At 44.4% G+C, this 15,016-nt stretch overlaps 1 protein-coding gene across 3 annotated transcripts; it reads left to right on the top strand.

The window, feature by feature from the left end:
* Positions 1 to 1,742: 1,742 nt before the first annotated feature.
* Positions 1,743 to 9,412, top strand: LOC127302824 (phosphate transporter PHO1-2). 3 transcript variants are annotated; one of them, XM_051333465.1, is made up of 14 exons: positions 1,743 to 1,979; positions 2,086 to 2,419; positions 5,476 to 5,821; positions 5,989 to 6,037; positions 6,675 to 6,749; positions 6,849 to 6,978; positions 7,067 to 7,187; positions 7,322 to 7,565; positions 7,654 to 7,758; positions 7,837 to 7,881; positions 7,966 to 8,118; positions 8,201 to 8,479; positions 8,555 to 8,691; positions 8,801 to 9,412. In XM_051333465.1, exons 1-14 carry the CDS (start codon positions 1,770 to 1,772, stop codon positions 8,886 to 8,888), a joined length of 2,316 nt encoding a protein of 771 aa, XP_051189425.1. In that variant the 5' UTR covers positions 1,743 to 1,769; the 3' UTR covers positions 8,889 to 9,412. The 3 variants fall into 3 exon arrangements, with proteins under 3 accessions (XP_051189425.1, XP_051189424.1, XP_051189426.1); XM_051333464.1 differs by having other exon boundaries at positions 8,201 to 8,691; XM_051333466.1 differs by lacking the exon at positions 8,801 to 9,412 and having other exon boundaries at positions 8,201 to 8,457; positions 8,555 to 8,637.
* Positions 9,413 to 15,016: the final 5,604 nt, after the last annotated feature.

The following is a 15,016-nucleotide window of genomic DNA, read 5'->3' on the forward strand; positions in this document are numbered from 1 at the left end:
AGTGAGCTAGGCTCACTTCTTTAATAGAGTCATGTCATTGGATGAATGATGTGATGGACACATACCCAACATAAGTCACAAAGTTCAGCATTACCACTACAAAAAATTGTTATCTACCACGTAAATTGTTTGTCAGCTAAGGTGTTCATTTCATGGTTAAAAAATTACACTTCATAGTTTTAAAACCGGATAATCCAATTTTTGAATCAAATGCCAAGACCATTTTCATAAGGTTTGTAGCTATTGACTGACCGAATTCATTTGGTGAGTATGTTTAGATCCAAAATTCCAGCGATGTTTGAGTTTTAGCGTCTTGTATCTCTTTTATCTTAACTATATAAGACTGAAAGTCTAAATCCCTCTGAAGATTTGCAAGAGCTATAACTATCCACCGATGAAAGCATGTATCTGATTATTTATGTTTCCGGTCCAAATATGCCATATTTTCGATTCGAATCCGCTCACTCCGGTCTATATCCGCATTCGAATCTGAAACCGGTCAATATGCGCTCCGGTACGAATCTGAGAAAATATGGAATATGAGCATAATCTGATCCGATCCGATCCATTTACACCTCAATATATAACTAACCAAAACCAATTTTTGCACAATGATTCATCCAACCATGGACCTAGGAGTACGTAGCAGGACAAGCCAAGATGCAAGTGTGCATGAAGGAAAAGTCTTTCACGTCAAATGGTGAGTATGCTACATATTTCTTAACAAATCGTACAATTAGATATGAGAAATTCAATATGAAATATGTCACACTCACTTACATTTAAGCTAAAAAAAATTGTGTGGCGCCGGTCGTGGCACGCGCGGCCATGTTATGAAGATGTGTATAGATTTGCATCGGACATTTCAGTCCACTGTAGGCACAACTTTAAAATGGGAACATGCCAAATAAAAGTATAGGACAACTCTACCTTATATACAAATAAAAAATAAAACCAGAGGAAAATTAGAAATTTTGTTTTTATAAGAAAGACACATTAAATCAATTTAATTTCCGAATAACATTCAACATGACTGGTAGCTAAATTGAGAGCAAAAATTTATTTGATATATAAAATTATCTCGAGATATTTGGGAGTTCTTTTATCTCTACCACGTATGACAGGGTTGCTCTTTGATGGTGCAGTGATATTTTTATCCCGTTGCAGCGCATGGGTTTTATAGGTTTTAAGGGTTCAATGCTTTACATGCTTCGGTCTAATACTAAGCCGTAGCAACGCACGCGCATATTTTTTAATTGTATAGCTAGATAATATAAACGTATTTCTGTATTCATGTTTTTTGAAAATCAACCTATCAGTGTATTGCGGTATCCGTATTCGTATCGCCGTATTCGGGAAACCTAGTGCCGCCAGCTCCATGTCGCAACGCCGGCCGCCCTTTGCAGCAACACCGGTCGCTCCAGTGTAGCAAGGTCTACGCGGAAGAGCACCATGGCCGCGAGGCAGGCGATCTCTAAGTGGCGAAGGGGGCGAGCTCCGGGAGGAGCTGGAGGAGGAATTCAGGGGAGGAAGAAGGAGAGTATGTGGATGGAGCGCGGCGACAGCGACGAGCTGTGGGAGGAAGAAAGGGTAGGGATCGAGAGGCTCTGGGCGGCGGTGGCCATGGGGACCATGCATGCTGACGTTTTCGTCCATGAGTGGGAAGAGAAGAGTACCGTGGCTTCTCCTCTGCGGTGTGTGGTCAATGCATGGTCCATGTCCATCTATATAAGCACGCACGATGGCCATCGCTCATACCTCCTCAAGGCATGAAGTTTTCGCGGGAGTACGAGGCCAGCATCGTCCCGGAGTGGAAGGCGGCATTCGTCGACTACAAGCGCCTCAAGAAGCTCGTCAAGAAGATCAAGGTCGCGCGCCGCGACGAGGATGGTACCTCCTCCGACGCCGACGCGCTCGTCGCTGGCTTCTCCGTCCGCGGCCTCGCCGCCCGGTTCGCGCCCAAAGTGCAAGCGTCTCCGGTGCGTGCGCGCGTGTCTCTTCGTTTCTTTCTTGGCAGATACTCTGCTACGTGCACGGCGCTGACGTCGTACGTACGTGTGCTGCTTCCGATGTGCATTTCGGCAGGAGGACGAGGAGGAGAGCTCGGATTCCTCAGGCGAGCTCCTGCGGCTCGATGAGAGGAAGTTTCTTGAGAGGGCGGGCGAGGAGCTGGACAAGGTCAGCAGCTTCTACGCCACGAAGGAGGCGGAGCTGCTGGCCCGCGGCGACGCTCTCATCCACCAGCTCCGCATCCTCGCCGACGTCAAGCGCATCCTCGCCGACCACGCCGCCTCCCGCCGGGGCCGCCCGAGCCGCACCCGCTTCATGCCGGCGACGGCGCCACTCCCCCCGGCGATAAGCGGCTCCGGCCGGTTCCTGCTCTCGGCCTCGGGCCTCGCCTCCCCGCAGTCCATGTCAGGTTGGTGCACACGCACATGCGTCCGTTCCGTTCGTTCCGGCCGTTGGTGTTAATTAACGGCTAGCTCAAACCAACCCACGTCACCTCTCACCACGCATGAACCCCACTTGCCACTGCCTTGCCCATCCTTTATGCGGCGATTCAAACCGTATCAACCTATTTAAGCTTGTTTTTCTTGTAGAACTCAAATTTTTAGTGTAAAAAAGTGGTTTCCAAATTTTGGTATAACCGTTTTTGGTCAAAGTCAACCCACCAACCTATTTTTCATTCACTTTTTTAATGGTGAGTTGACTGTGACAAAAAAAAAAGCGAACCAAAATTTGAAAACCACTTTCATATACTAGAAGTACGCATTTTACTAGGAAACCAAACTAAAAGAAATTTATATGGCTTGAATGCCGTATAACGCAGGAGTGTGTAGCTATCAATGTCCAATGATGATTTGAGATCCGCGCAACCACTTTTAATCAACAAATATTACAAGTAGTATTATTAATCAGAAAATATGTCTGGACCATAAAAATTCCACCATTTTTGTTTTCTCTTGAACAAATCAGCATATAAAAGAGAAGAGAACAGGGAATTGCACTCATCTCCATTAACACGTAACTCAGATATTATTTTCTGGATGATTTCTACATTATTTGTAATACTAATTTCCACAGTATCAAAAATGTATCAACAGTATGTCGCCAAACCTGTGGAAATATACAAACTTTATAGATGAAACTTGAATCAGTCAAGTTTCTGTAAGATACAAGCAAGTTTCATACATGATTGAAAAACTGAAGCAAGTCAAATCATAAACCACCACAATAAAATGTGAAAAATCATATAAATGGTTAATACGCTGCCACATTCATCAGAGCCACATTTATTTTTCCAAAACTACCATGAATATATATTCATAGTGGATACAAATTAATTCATAGTAAATAAATAGGAGATTCAACTCACACGAGTAGAAAAAGGGCCTACAGTCCCGGTTGATAAGGACATTTAGTCCCGGATTTGCAACCGGGACTAATCATTCGGGACTAAAGGCTCTCCCCTTTAGTTCCGGTCGTAAAAAAAATCGGGATTAAAGGTCCCGCCACGTGGGCTGCTGGCGTGTGTCGAGGCAAATAACGTTTAGTCCCGGTTTGTAACACCAACCGAGACTAAAGGCTATTTCGTTAAAATAAATTATCCATTTTTATTTTTCTAATTATTTTTTGCTCCCTCTTTTTTCTATTTTTCTGAATTTCTAGTACTTCAGTTATTTGACAAGTTTAGTCTCTAACTACACTTAATCTCTAGTCAAATTAATTACCCGTGGTTAAACTTTCTGTTCGATCACCCATCCTCCCACTACTCCAGCACTAGTACGCTTAACTTCCAAGTTCCTTTCCCATCCTGCTTCCAAGTGCTTCACGCGCATGTTGTGATACTAGTATCATATCAATCCTATTAACATGTTGGTCGATGTCACACTTATTTATTGTTCGAATTTCAAATAATTATTTTAATAAACAAAACTAATGATGTAATAACATGTTTTGATAATTGTATTATAATTTTTTTAAAATATTAACTTTTTTTAATTTGTATTATATTTGTTTTTAAATTTTAAATTTAATTTTTTTTTGCCAAATTTGAAAATCTAAAAATAGGCTAAGTAATAGTAATCTTTTTTTAAGATAAGTAATAGTACTCTTTATTCATGATGCAACTATTAATTTAAATTTTTAAAAAATATGAGATCTTGAATTTCTGGCAAAAACTAAAATCTTTCTGCTTTCATATTTTCATTTGGAATTTTGAGAATCTAAAAATTGGCTAACCCTGTAAACCCTGGTTAATTCGGATGTAACTTTTTCCGACGATCATTTTGATATATTATACGTTTTTTTGACGTCCCAGGTTGCGTAAGATACATGAATATCAAAATATTTTATTTTTTGAATTTTCTATCATTTTCTTTTATATTTTACAGAGCTAAAAAAATGCAAAAACCCTTTAGTCCCGGTTGGTAATACGAACCGGGACTAAAGGTTTTGCCCCAGAGGCCACCTCTTTAGTCCCGGTTGGTATTACGAACCGGAACTAAAGGTCCAAACGAACCGAAACTAAAGGGTTTCCACGATGAACCGGGGCCACATTTTAAAACCGGGACTAAAACTCCAAGGGGTGCTGGACAAAAATTCTGTTTTGTACTAGTGTCAGGTCTATATAATTTGTTCAATCAGATGATCGAACAATATCAAAAGAAATGTATTTTACCACCGACTAAATTATGATAAATACTGAAAATCAAGAAAAATCTATATAAAAAAAGAGAACATAAAGGATGCATAACCCACGTCACAAAATTATCAAACCCGTAAATATTTTTGCAGGCCAACCTGTATATGAACCGGCGACCGCCGACCGGTATAGTTGCAGTTTCGAAGGCGTTTTTCCATGCCAACCTGTATACGGGGGAACACCCAACACATTTCTCCGATAAACTCGACGGAGTCCGGCCAAATTCCGACGAACTTCCACATAATCTGATTGAAGATTAGCAAAAATCAAACCGCGCTCGCCGGAGTTGGCCGCCGGTTGGGTTGAATTCGAGCAGAGATGGCCGAGCAGTGGGGCAGGTAGGGGTCGGGCGACAACCGCGATGAGCAGGGACGGCGCCTAGGCGTGCTGCACGCATGGGAAGTAGGGGCACACGGGCGGGGCATGCTGCGCGCTTGGAGAGCAGAGGCAGGATGGTAGGCCGAGCATGGCGAGCAGCGGCGGCCGGCGGGGTAGTCAGCCGGGGCATGCGGGCGGGGCAGGCAGGGCCGGGCGGGCGGCCTGGAAAGAAGAAGGAGATTGGAAAAAAGAATGGTTGAATATTTTCAAATATGCCTTTTTAGTGTCTTATTTTAGGGTGTCTGGTCTGCGGGAGTGTTTTTTGACCTGTAAATCACGTTTTTTGGGCCTGTATTCATACATATGGGGGTTTTATGGTTTGAGAGATCTGCTAGAGTTTGACATGCACACATATAAACATCGTGACAAACTATACCTGTTAACACTTGCAGACGGGAGCGTGGAGCTGCATCAGGCGCAGATGACAGAGGGTGCCACCATGGCCGACGAGGTGATGGCGGCGCTCGAGGGCAACGGCGTCAGTTTCGTGGGCAAGAAGGACGGTTCCAGGGGCAGAGGCGCCGGCCCGCTGCAGATGCCGGCGTCGGTGCGGATCGACATCCCGACGACCAACCCCGGCAGGACGGCGCTCAAGGTGTGGGAGGAGCTGGTGAACGTGCTGCGCAAGGACTATGCCGACCCCTTCGTCCACCGCAAGAAGATCCAGCACGCCGAGAAGAACATCCGCGATGCCTTCATGGCGCTCCACCGCGGCCTCGAGCTCCTCAAGAAGTTCAGGTATGCCATCGCGCGCCCTCGACGTCATGCGCCATGCACGACTGATTCAGTTAATCAATTTTCATTTTCTCCTGTTTTGAGAATTGTGGTACTACTACCTTTTGTGGTGTGTCTGACGGATTTTCTCTGTTTTTTTTTGTTTTCTTTTGCTGTTTGAATGGATACAGTTCTCTGAATGTAAAGGCATTCACCAAGATTCTCAAGAAATTTGTCAAGGTACGTCATAACATACTGCCCACTAGCAAACATAGGTGTACTTTACTACATTGGAAAATGGATGGACAGCAAGAGGCTATACTCTTAGGCTGCTCATAGTGGGGAGTAACTTAGACTAGTAACATATGCCATGTTACTAGTCTAGGTTACTACCTTCATAGTGGGTAATAACTTATATGTGGTGTCATGCATTGTGTCATTTATTATGTTGTAGACTTATTTTGCCTTGGGGTGTGTGATGTTATGATAACATAGCTAGTTACCACCTCACTCTCTTTCTTCATTTATTCGCATGCCATGTCACCAAAATGACTTGAGATGTGTGATGTTACTAGCTATATTACTTCCACTATGAGCAGTCTTAAATATATACAGAATGAAGGAGCAATGATGTGCTTAAATTACACTTCTTTTAGGCAAGTATATACTTGATGTAGGATCAAATATAATCTAATAGCACGCGGCCAGCACAAGTGGTCCGTGTGGCCGTCCTAGTGAGCGGGCGGCAAGTAGATTCAGACTCTGCAACAATAGCTGCAACACAAACTAGCCCAGCTCTGAAGAAAAGAATTATTGACATGCATGTCTAAACTGATGTCTTACGCTATCGGCAATAGACTAACTCTATCCGTTTCAGGTGTCAGAGCAACAACGAGCAACGGACTTGTTCTCAGAGAAGGTGAAGGGATCATCGTTCAGCACATCTGACAAGGTATTGTCATCAACTCATAAGATTTTTGTAAGAGTTTCAGACTTATAGGACCACGAACTGAATGAATTATTCGATATTATACTGTGAAATATGGAGCAGGCTCTTCAGCTTGCGGACGAGGTGGAGTCCCTCTTCATGAAGCACTTCGCGGGCAACGACAGGATGGTGGCGATGAAGTACCTCAAGCCACAGCAGCCCAGGAGCACACACATGATCACCTTCCTCGTAGGCGCGTTGATTTCTGATATATATATATATAGATGTGCCATCTACGGTAAAGAAATCCTAATTTGTTGTTTTTTGTTTCATGTTTTCAGGTTTGTTCACAGGCACATTTGTGAGTCTATTCATCATATATGCTATTTCGGCCCATCTTTCTGGCATTTTTTCATCTGCTGGAAATACTGCCTACATGGGAGTAGTTTACCATATTTTCAGGTAATCGCAAGGATGCTATGTTGTTGGCATGAGCTCAATGTTTCAAAAATAGTTATAGCTCTATTCAATAGTTCACAATCAAGGATGCAAATTTACTTTAGAATGACATTGGTTGTGCTTTCGCTCTTCTGCAGCATGTTTGCGCTCATCAGCCTTCACTGCTTCTTGTACGGATGCAACCTATTCATGTGGAAGAATACCAGGATAAATCAGAATTTCATCTTCGATTTCGCCCCGAACACTACTCTCACCCACCGGGATGCCTTCCTCATGTCTGCTTCAATCATGTGCACAGTAGTTGCCACGCTGGTCATCAACCTGTTCCTCAGAAACGTCGGTGCGTCCTACGCCAAGGTTGTGCCTGGCACACTCATAGTGGTAAGTAACACACAACCATATATGGGATGACAATACACACGTCAGGTTATGTTGCAACACATATCTCAGTTCTCAAATACCATTTCAGGTGTCAATGGGGGTTTTAGTTTGTCCGTTTAACGTGTTCTACCGCTCAACACGGTACTACTTTATGCGCGTCATGCGAAACATCGTATTCTCTCCATTCTACAAGGTAAGGATACAGCCGAAGTTTTTGACCCACACACTGCTATGAACATCTATTTGATGGCTTGCCTTCTTTTTTATGCAGGTTCTGATGGCCGATTTCTTCATGGCTGACCAGTTAACTAGCCAGGTAATAATTAGACTTGCACAATTATAATTTAACTGGGAGCCTTAAATTGCAAGCGCTTATAACCTAAACTGGTATTTGTTGCAGATTCCATTATTAAGGCATATGGAGTTTACAGCGTGCTACTTCATGGCAGGAAGCTTTACGGCTAACCCATATGAGACATGTACAAATAGCCAGGAATACAAGCACCTAGCCTATGTGATTTCCTTTCTCCCTTATTACTGGAGAGCTATGCAGGTATGGATGGAATCATGAACAGTAGTACGATATCAAGTTGTTCCAGTCACTTTCAAACTAACCTTGTGAATATGTTTTGAAGTGTTTAAGAAGGTACCTGGAGGAACATGACACAAATCAGCTTGCCAATGCTGCCAAGTACGTGTCGGCGATGGTTGCAGCTGTTGTCAGGTTCAAGTATAGTGCTACACCGACGTCATTCTGGGCGTCGATGGTCATCATTTCATCCTCAGGTGCCACTCTTTACCAGCTCTACTGGGACTTTGTCAAGGATTGGGGCTTCTTCACCCGAAAATCCAAGAACCGATGGCTTCGAGATGAGCTAATCCTCAAGAACAAGTCAGTCTACTACTTTTCAATGGTATTGCACTTTCCTCGACTAATTTATAGTACAATATCAATACAAGATAGGAGCACTTATTCCTTCACGATGCAGGTGCTAAATCTGGTACTTCGCCTAGGGTGGACGGTGAGTGTAATGGAGATTAGTGTTAGTATTAACCAGACTCGTCTGCTGTATTTCTCCCTTGCTTCACTAGAAATAATTCGGCGAGGACACTGGAACTTCTACAGGTATTAGAAACTAGCATAAAGCTGGGATTAATCTCTTCAGTTTAATTTTCTACCCAGTTTTAAGAACTTTAGTGTTTTAGTTATAACTTGGGCACATTACTGACCGCAGGCTGGAGAATGAACACTTGAACAATGTTGGCAAGTTCAGAGCGGTGAAGAGTGTCCCGTTACCATTTCGGGAACTTGAAACTGACTAAGACAGAGAGAATAGTGTGCCCAATATCAAGGGAATTTACCATCAGAGTTCCAGGAATGGTCCGCTGACCCTGGTAGAAGATTTGGTATCGAGGCGGAAATAAAATCTTCGGAATGGCCGCCGCTGGCCGTTCTTGAGCAACACAGCCATCTGACACCTTCCTTTCGTCTCGGCTTGTTTCACGCGGGGTGAATCGAGGTGGACAGTGTTGCCACTATCTCCCGTCCCAGTTCGGCTGCTCAATCGAGGTAGGCGGTGTCACCTTGGCTGATTCGAGGCCGGCATGCCCGATTTGCCTACTGCTCGACGTTCCCCCGATTCGGGGCGGCAAAGGACTCCCACGCCCGTCGGGTGTTCGTGAAAATACCCGGATACTATATATTTTGTGTTCGATTGGTTTAGTTTTTAGACATAGAAATTGTAAATCATATTGTTTGCAACATTGTAAATGAGTTCGTCCATGCTCATGTGTTTGTCCGTGGAGCTCTTTTTTGAGTACCCATCAATGTCGGACGATTTGAACAACGATTTGTTTAACCACTATGAGACCGGGGACACCATTTTGATGCTAGCCGTGAAATTGAGGAGGAGCAAACGGAAGGGATCCAAGGTCGTCTTTGCATAACTAGGAATTAAGATCTGGACCATGAAATTCTTATGAAGGATTATTTCACCAATGTTTGTACATATCATGGTCATCTCTTTAGTAGACGGTAATGAATACTCGTAGTCGAGCTCTCAAAATGAATTTTTTTATGACCTTGTTAAAACCAGAAGGAGATTTTTCATTAGAAAGGGAAGAAATGACTTTTTCAATTTACTCCTCACAAAAGGTCTATCCATGCCGGCCTTCATTTCCGTATCAAGCTTGCTTCAAAAAAGTTCCCACGGGTTGAAAGCCATATTTGGGTTATGAAATAGTCCCATTATATCCTTAATTGCATCCAACAAAATTGTTTTATTGCCATCATGATCAGAAATCTCCACTTCCTCCTTGTTTAGCAATGAATAAATGTAATTGTGTCTATAGGATATTGTGGCCCTTGTGCGGAAGAATTTTGTACTTTCATGACCCAATTTCACCCACTTAATTTCCCCTCTCCACCCCGACTACGTTTTATGATTTTGTAGCAGTTATAAGACATGTTTCTTTATAATATCCTGAAGTCCAATTCTAGTTCAAATAGAGCTCTGAATTCTTCCAAGACGTCCATGAACTCAATAACTATATTTATATCCGAAATCAGCCTTTTCATGGAGGACATGTTTTTTGGCCAAAGTTTAAGGCCCCTTCGAACATTTTTCAACTTGGAATCTATTCTTTGCACTATTGATATATCCCACTAGAATTTTCCAAGCTCCTTGTGTAAGGGTATTTTACCCTAACCATTATTTTGGCTAATGACGTCGGAGCTAGAGACATACTAATGTTACCTAGTAGTGTTATACACATGTTTTAGTCTGTAGCTGATGATGGAAGGTGCTTGGAGACCCCCCAATTCATTGAATAAGAAAAGTGCATAAGTTTCTCTCTTATTCCTCTTATAATTATGTTTGAGTTAAATAGGAAACAACACGCTATTAGGATGGGTGATCTCGATGAGATTCATGACAATGTTGACAAGAGCTAAACACACACATACTACCACCATATTACACCATCACACAAATTAGATAAGATTTTTTAGCACTTCACAAAAGTAGTGGTTTGAGACTTTCTGCTACGTCAGTCCCTTTGTCGGTTTGACCGCCATGGCACAAATAGTATCGGTGGCTCCTGGTTGTAGCACCGGTCCAGGGACCGAAGTGTCAGTTGTTTTCACCAACTTAGCACTGATATATGTGTAGTTGAATTTCCAAACGGCTAGGTTTTTCTCCCTTGGGATATAAAAGGCTTTTCTTCCTCCTCGATGAGTTTAGGTCAACCATTCATATCATATCTTTCAAGCTCTCTCTCTCTACCATCATTGTTGAAACACCAAATCTTGAGGATCCCCCATTTCACCCAACCAAATACAAATCCATGTGGTTAAAAGGAAGAGAGTGTCCTGATATACAGTCTCACCAAACCATATTTTATTCCTCTTTGAGTTCATCGAGTTAGCTCGTTACTCATGGGTTCGTGAGCAACTCTAGGTGGGCAGGCTCCAAAGATTTTAGCTTGTGAGTTGGTCCGTGGATTTTGTGAGGCTTTGGAGGTCACCTCAAGGCCTAAGGCTAGTGATTGAGCTTCTACTTCGTGGAGCAAGCTCACACTACCAAAAAAAAAAGCCCCCTTATCTGGTGTGTTTTTTGGACGACACAAGCCGTAGTCACCCACAGAAGTATTTTGGCTGGTGATTGAGCAATCCCAGCGGAAATCAAGGCCGGCACAGAGAAATCCGTCCTAATAGATCACATGCCAGCGGAAGTTTACGCCCTGGTAAGCACGACACCCAGTAATGACGCAACAGATTAAGGGATGCACATAGTAGTGAGCCGTTGATCATGAGTGACGTGTTGACCCACAACATTGAGGTTGTAGTTCTGTGAAATTCGCAATATATTTGTGTTTTTGTCAAGAATAGATTCCAAGTTTAAAAAGTCTACTGGCGCAGATGGCATAGGGGTGCCGGACACGCTATTAGGTCGCGTTGGTCAGATTCGACCTTTGGATCACACGACTAGATTTACTGTCGCACCAAATAGACTTTTAGGGCGTCGTTTGGGGATGCAACCAAAAGGGCTGTGAAAGTGAGAATGTTGAGTGGTGAGTGCCACCACGACATTGGCTTGGTAGCTCTGAAAATTAGGGTAACAGAAGCAAAATATCCAGAGGTAGCCATGGCTTACCAAGGAAGAGAAGCAAAGGAATTAGCAACGAAAAAGAGCTAGCAGATGGCGCCGAGGAATCAATGCAAGCAAAGTAAACAAGCATCAAAGACCATTAGCTATAAATCATCGGTTGAATTAAATAAAAAACACAAAGAAAGGTTATGAGAAGGATTTCTCTCAGGTCTAGCATATAATTGATATGCTAAGCTCATCGTAGAGAATGAGCGGCACACACAGTATCTACTCTTATTTTAAATCTGTGCCTTAGTCGTTGCATCATAGGTAGGGCCAAGAAATCAAGTGCAATATTTTTTTATCAAATATATATTCCAGCACTTCACTAATAATTTCCTAGCAGCACCGCGCCTCATATCCAACCCTAACCCGCCCTCGCGCGGCGGCGCCGCGCTGCCGCCGGGGCGCCCATCTCCACCCACCACTCCAGCCCCTCCCCGGCGTGCTCCTCTCCGCCGCCGCTGCCGAGAACATCACCAGGCAAAACCTGGGCGGTGTGGTGGCGGCGACGGACGTCCTCCTGGCGTCGAGTTGATGGTGACGATGGCGCTCGTCCTCCCTTCCCGCGGCGTCGGTGCAACGAAGGGTCGACGGCCACAGCGGAGTCGGTGGCCGCAAGATGCAGCGGTGGCTTCTTCCAATCTGATCTGGTCCCATGGGGCTCGGGCGGAGGGGATGGACGGGCCTATGCGGGCAGCGGCGTGCGGTCATCGTCTGTGTCCCTTCCGCTTCACGAGGGCGCCTAGAGTTTCTACTCTAGGCATGGCGGTGGTGGTCTTCTCTTCCGCCGGAGGAGATCGGCTAGTTGTGTGGCTAGCTTTGGTGTATCTCGCGATCCGTCGTCTAGTTCCCGATGGTGAGGCGTAGCTGTAGGATAACGTTGCATAGAAAACAAAAAATTTCCTACCGCGAACACGCAATCCAAGCCAAGATGCAATCTAGAAGACGGTAGCAACGAGAGGGTATCGAGTCTCACCCTTGAAGAGATTCCAAAGCCTACAAGAGGAGGCTCTTGTTGCTGCGGTAGACGATCACTTGCCGCTTGCAAAAGCGCGTAGAAGATCTTGATCACGATCGGTTCCGGCGCCACGAACGGGCAGCACCTCCGTACTCGGTCACACGTTCGGTTGTTGATGAAGACGACGTCCACCTCCCCGTTCCAGCGGGCAGCGGAAGTAGTAGCTCCTCTTGAATCCGACAGCACGACGGCGTGGTGTCGGTGGCGGTGTAGAAGTCCGGCGGAGCTTCGCTAAGCTACGCGGGCAATATGGAGTGGAGGAGCAAAGCTAGGGTTTGGGAGGGGGTGGCCGGCCACTCAAGGGGGGCGGCCAGCTTATGGTCTTGGGGTGGCCGGCCCCCTCCCTTGGCCCCTCATTATATAGGTGGATCCCAAGTGTTGGTGTCCAAGTCTTCGAATAAGACCCGAAACCAAAACCTTCCATAGGAGGGGGGAAACCTAGCCCAACTAGGACTCCCACCCAAAGGTGGGATTCCCACCTCCCATGTGGGGAGTGGCCGGCCCCCTATGGTGGAGTCCACTTGGGACTCCACCCCATCTAGGGCTGGCCGGCCATGGAGGTGGAGTCCCATGTGGACTCCACCTTCCTTGGTGGTTTCTTCCGGACTTTTCTAGAACCTTCTAGAACCTTCCATAGAACCTTCCGCGACATTTTATTTCACATAAAATGACATCCTATATATGAATCTTATTCTCCGGACCATTCCGGAACTCCTCGTGATGTCCGGGATCTCATCCGGGACTCCGAACAAATATTCGAATTCCATTCCATATTCAAGTACTACCATTTCAACATCCAACTTTAAGTGTGTCACCCTACGGTTCGTGAACTATGCGGACATGGTTGAGTACTCACTCCGACCAATAACCAATAGCGGGATCTGGAGATCCATAATGGCTCCCACATATTCAACGATGACTTTAGTGATCGAATGAACCATTCACATACATTACCAATTCCCTTTGTCTCGCGATATTTTACTTGTCCGAGGTTTGATCTTCGGTATCACTCTATACCTTGTTCAACCTCGTCTCCTGACAAGTACTCTTTACTCGTACCGTGGTATGTGGTCTCTTATGAACTCTTTCATATGCTTGCAAGACATTAGACGACATTCCACCGAGAGGGCCCCAGTATATCTATCCGTCATCGGGATGGACAAATCCCACCGTTGATCCATATGCCTCAACTCATACTTTCCGGATACTTAATCCCACCTTTATAGCCACCCATTTACGCAGTGGTGTTTGGTGTAATCAAAGTACCTTTCCGGTATAAGTGATTTACATGATCTCATGGTCATAAGGACTAGGTAACTATGTATCAAAAGCTTATAGCAAATAACTTAATGACGAGATCTTATGCTACGCTTAATTGGGTGTGTCCATTATATCATTCACATAATGACATAACCTTGTTATTAATAACATCCAATGTTCATGATTATGAAACTAATCATCCATTAATCAACAAGCTAGTTTAAGAGGCATACTAGGGACTTCTTGTTTGTCTACATATCACACATGTACTAATGTTTCGGTTAATACAATTCTAGCATGATATATAAACATTTATCATAAACATAAAGATATAAATAATAACCACTTTATTATTGCCTCTAGGGCATATCTCCTTCAGTCTCCCACTTGCACTAGAGTCAATAATCTAGATTACATTGTAATATACCTAACACCCATGGCATTCTGGTGTTGGTCATGCTTTGCCCTAGGGAGAGCTTTAGTCAACGGATCTGCTACATTCAGATCAGTGTGTACTTTGCAAATCTTTACTTCTCCATCTTCGATGTACTCGCGAATCGAGTGGCAACGCAGCTTGATATGCTTCAGCCTCTTGTGTGACCTTGGCTCTTGTGCATTGGCGATGGCACCCATGTTATCACAGTAAATGATTAATGGGTCCAATGCACTAGGAACCACACCGAGCTCTACAATGAACCTCTTCATCCATACCGCTTCGATGAAGCCTCCGAAGCCGCTATGTACTCGATTCTGTTGAAGACTTCGCCACCGTGCACCGCTTCGAGCTTGCCCAGCTTATCGCAGCACCATTCAATATAAACACGTACCTGCATTGTGACTTAGAGTCATCAGGATCAGTGTTCCAACTTGCATCGGTGTAACCGTTTACAACGAGCTCTTGGTCACCTCCATAACAAAGAAACATATCCTTAGTTCTTTTCAAGTACTTCAGGATATTCTTGACCGCTGTCCAGTGTTCCATTCCTGGATCACTTTGATATCTCGCTAGTCAAACTAACCGC

Source organism: Lolium perenne, chromosome 5, assembly GCF_019359855.2.
Source record: "Lolium perenne isolate Kyuss_39 chromosome 5, Kyuss_2.0, whole genome shotgun sequence".
Taxonomy (NCBI): Eukaryota; Viridiplantae; Streptophyta; class Magnoliopsida; order Poales; family Poaceae; genus Lolium; species Lolium perenne.

What these genes read in the sequence shown, in the direction of transcription:
- LOC127302824 (XM_051333464.1), top strand. Translation starts at nt 1,770, where the DNA reads ATGAAGTTTTCGCGGGAGTACGAGGCCAGCATCGTCCCGGAGTGGAAG. An exon ending in GTAGTTTACCATATTTTCAG is followed by an intron (nt 7,188 to 7,321) that starts GTAATCGCAAGG and finishes GCTCTTCTGCAG; the next exon opens with CATGTTTGCGCTCATCAGCC. An exon ending in GGACACTGGAACTTCTACAG is followed by an intron (nt 8,692 to 8,800) that starts GTATTAGAAACT and finishes TACTGACCGCAG; the next exon opens with GCTGGAGAATGAACACTTGA.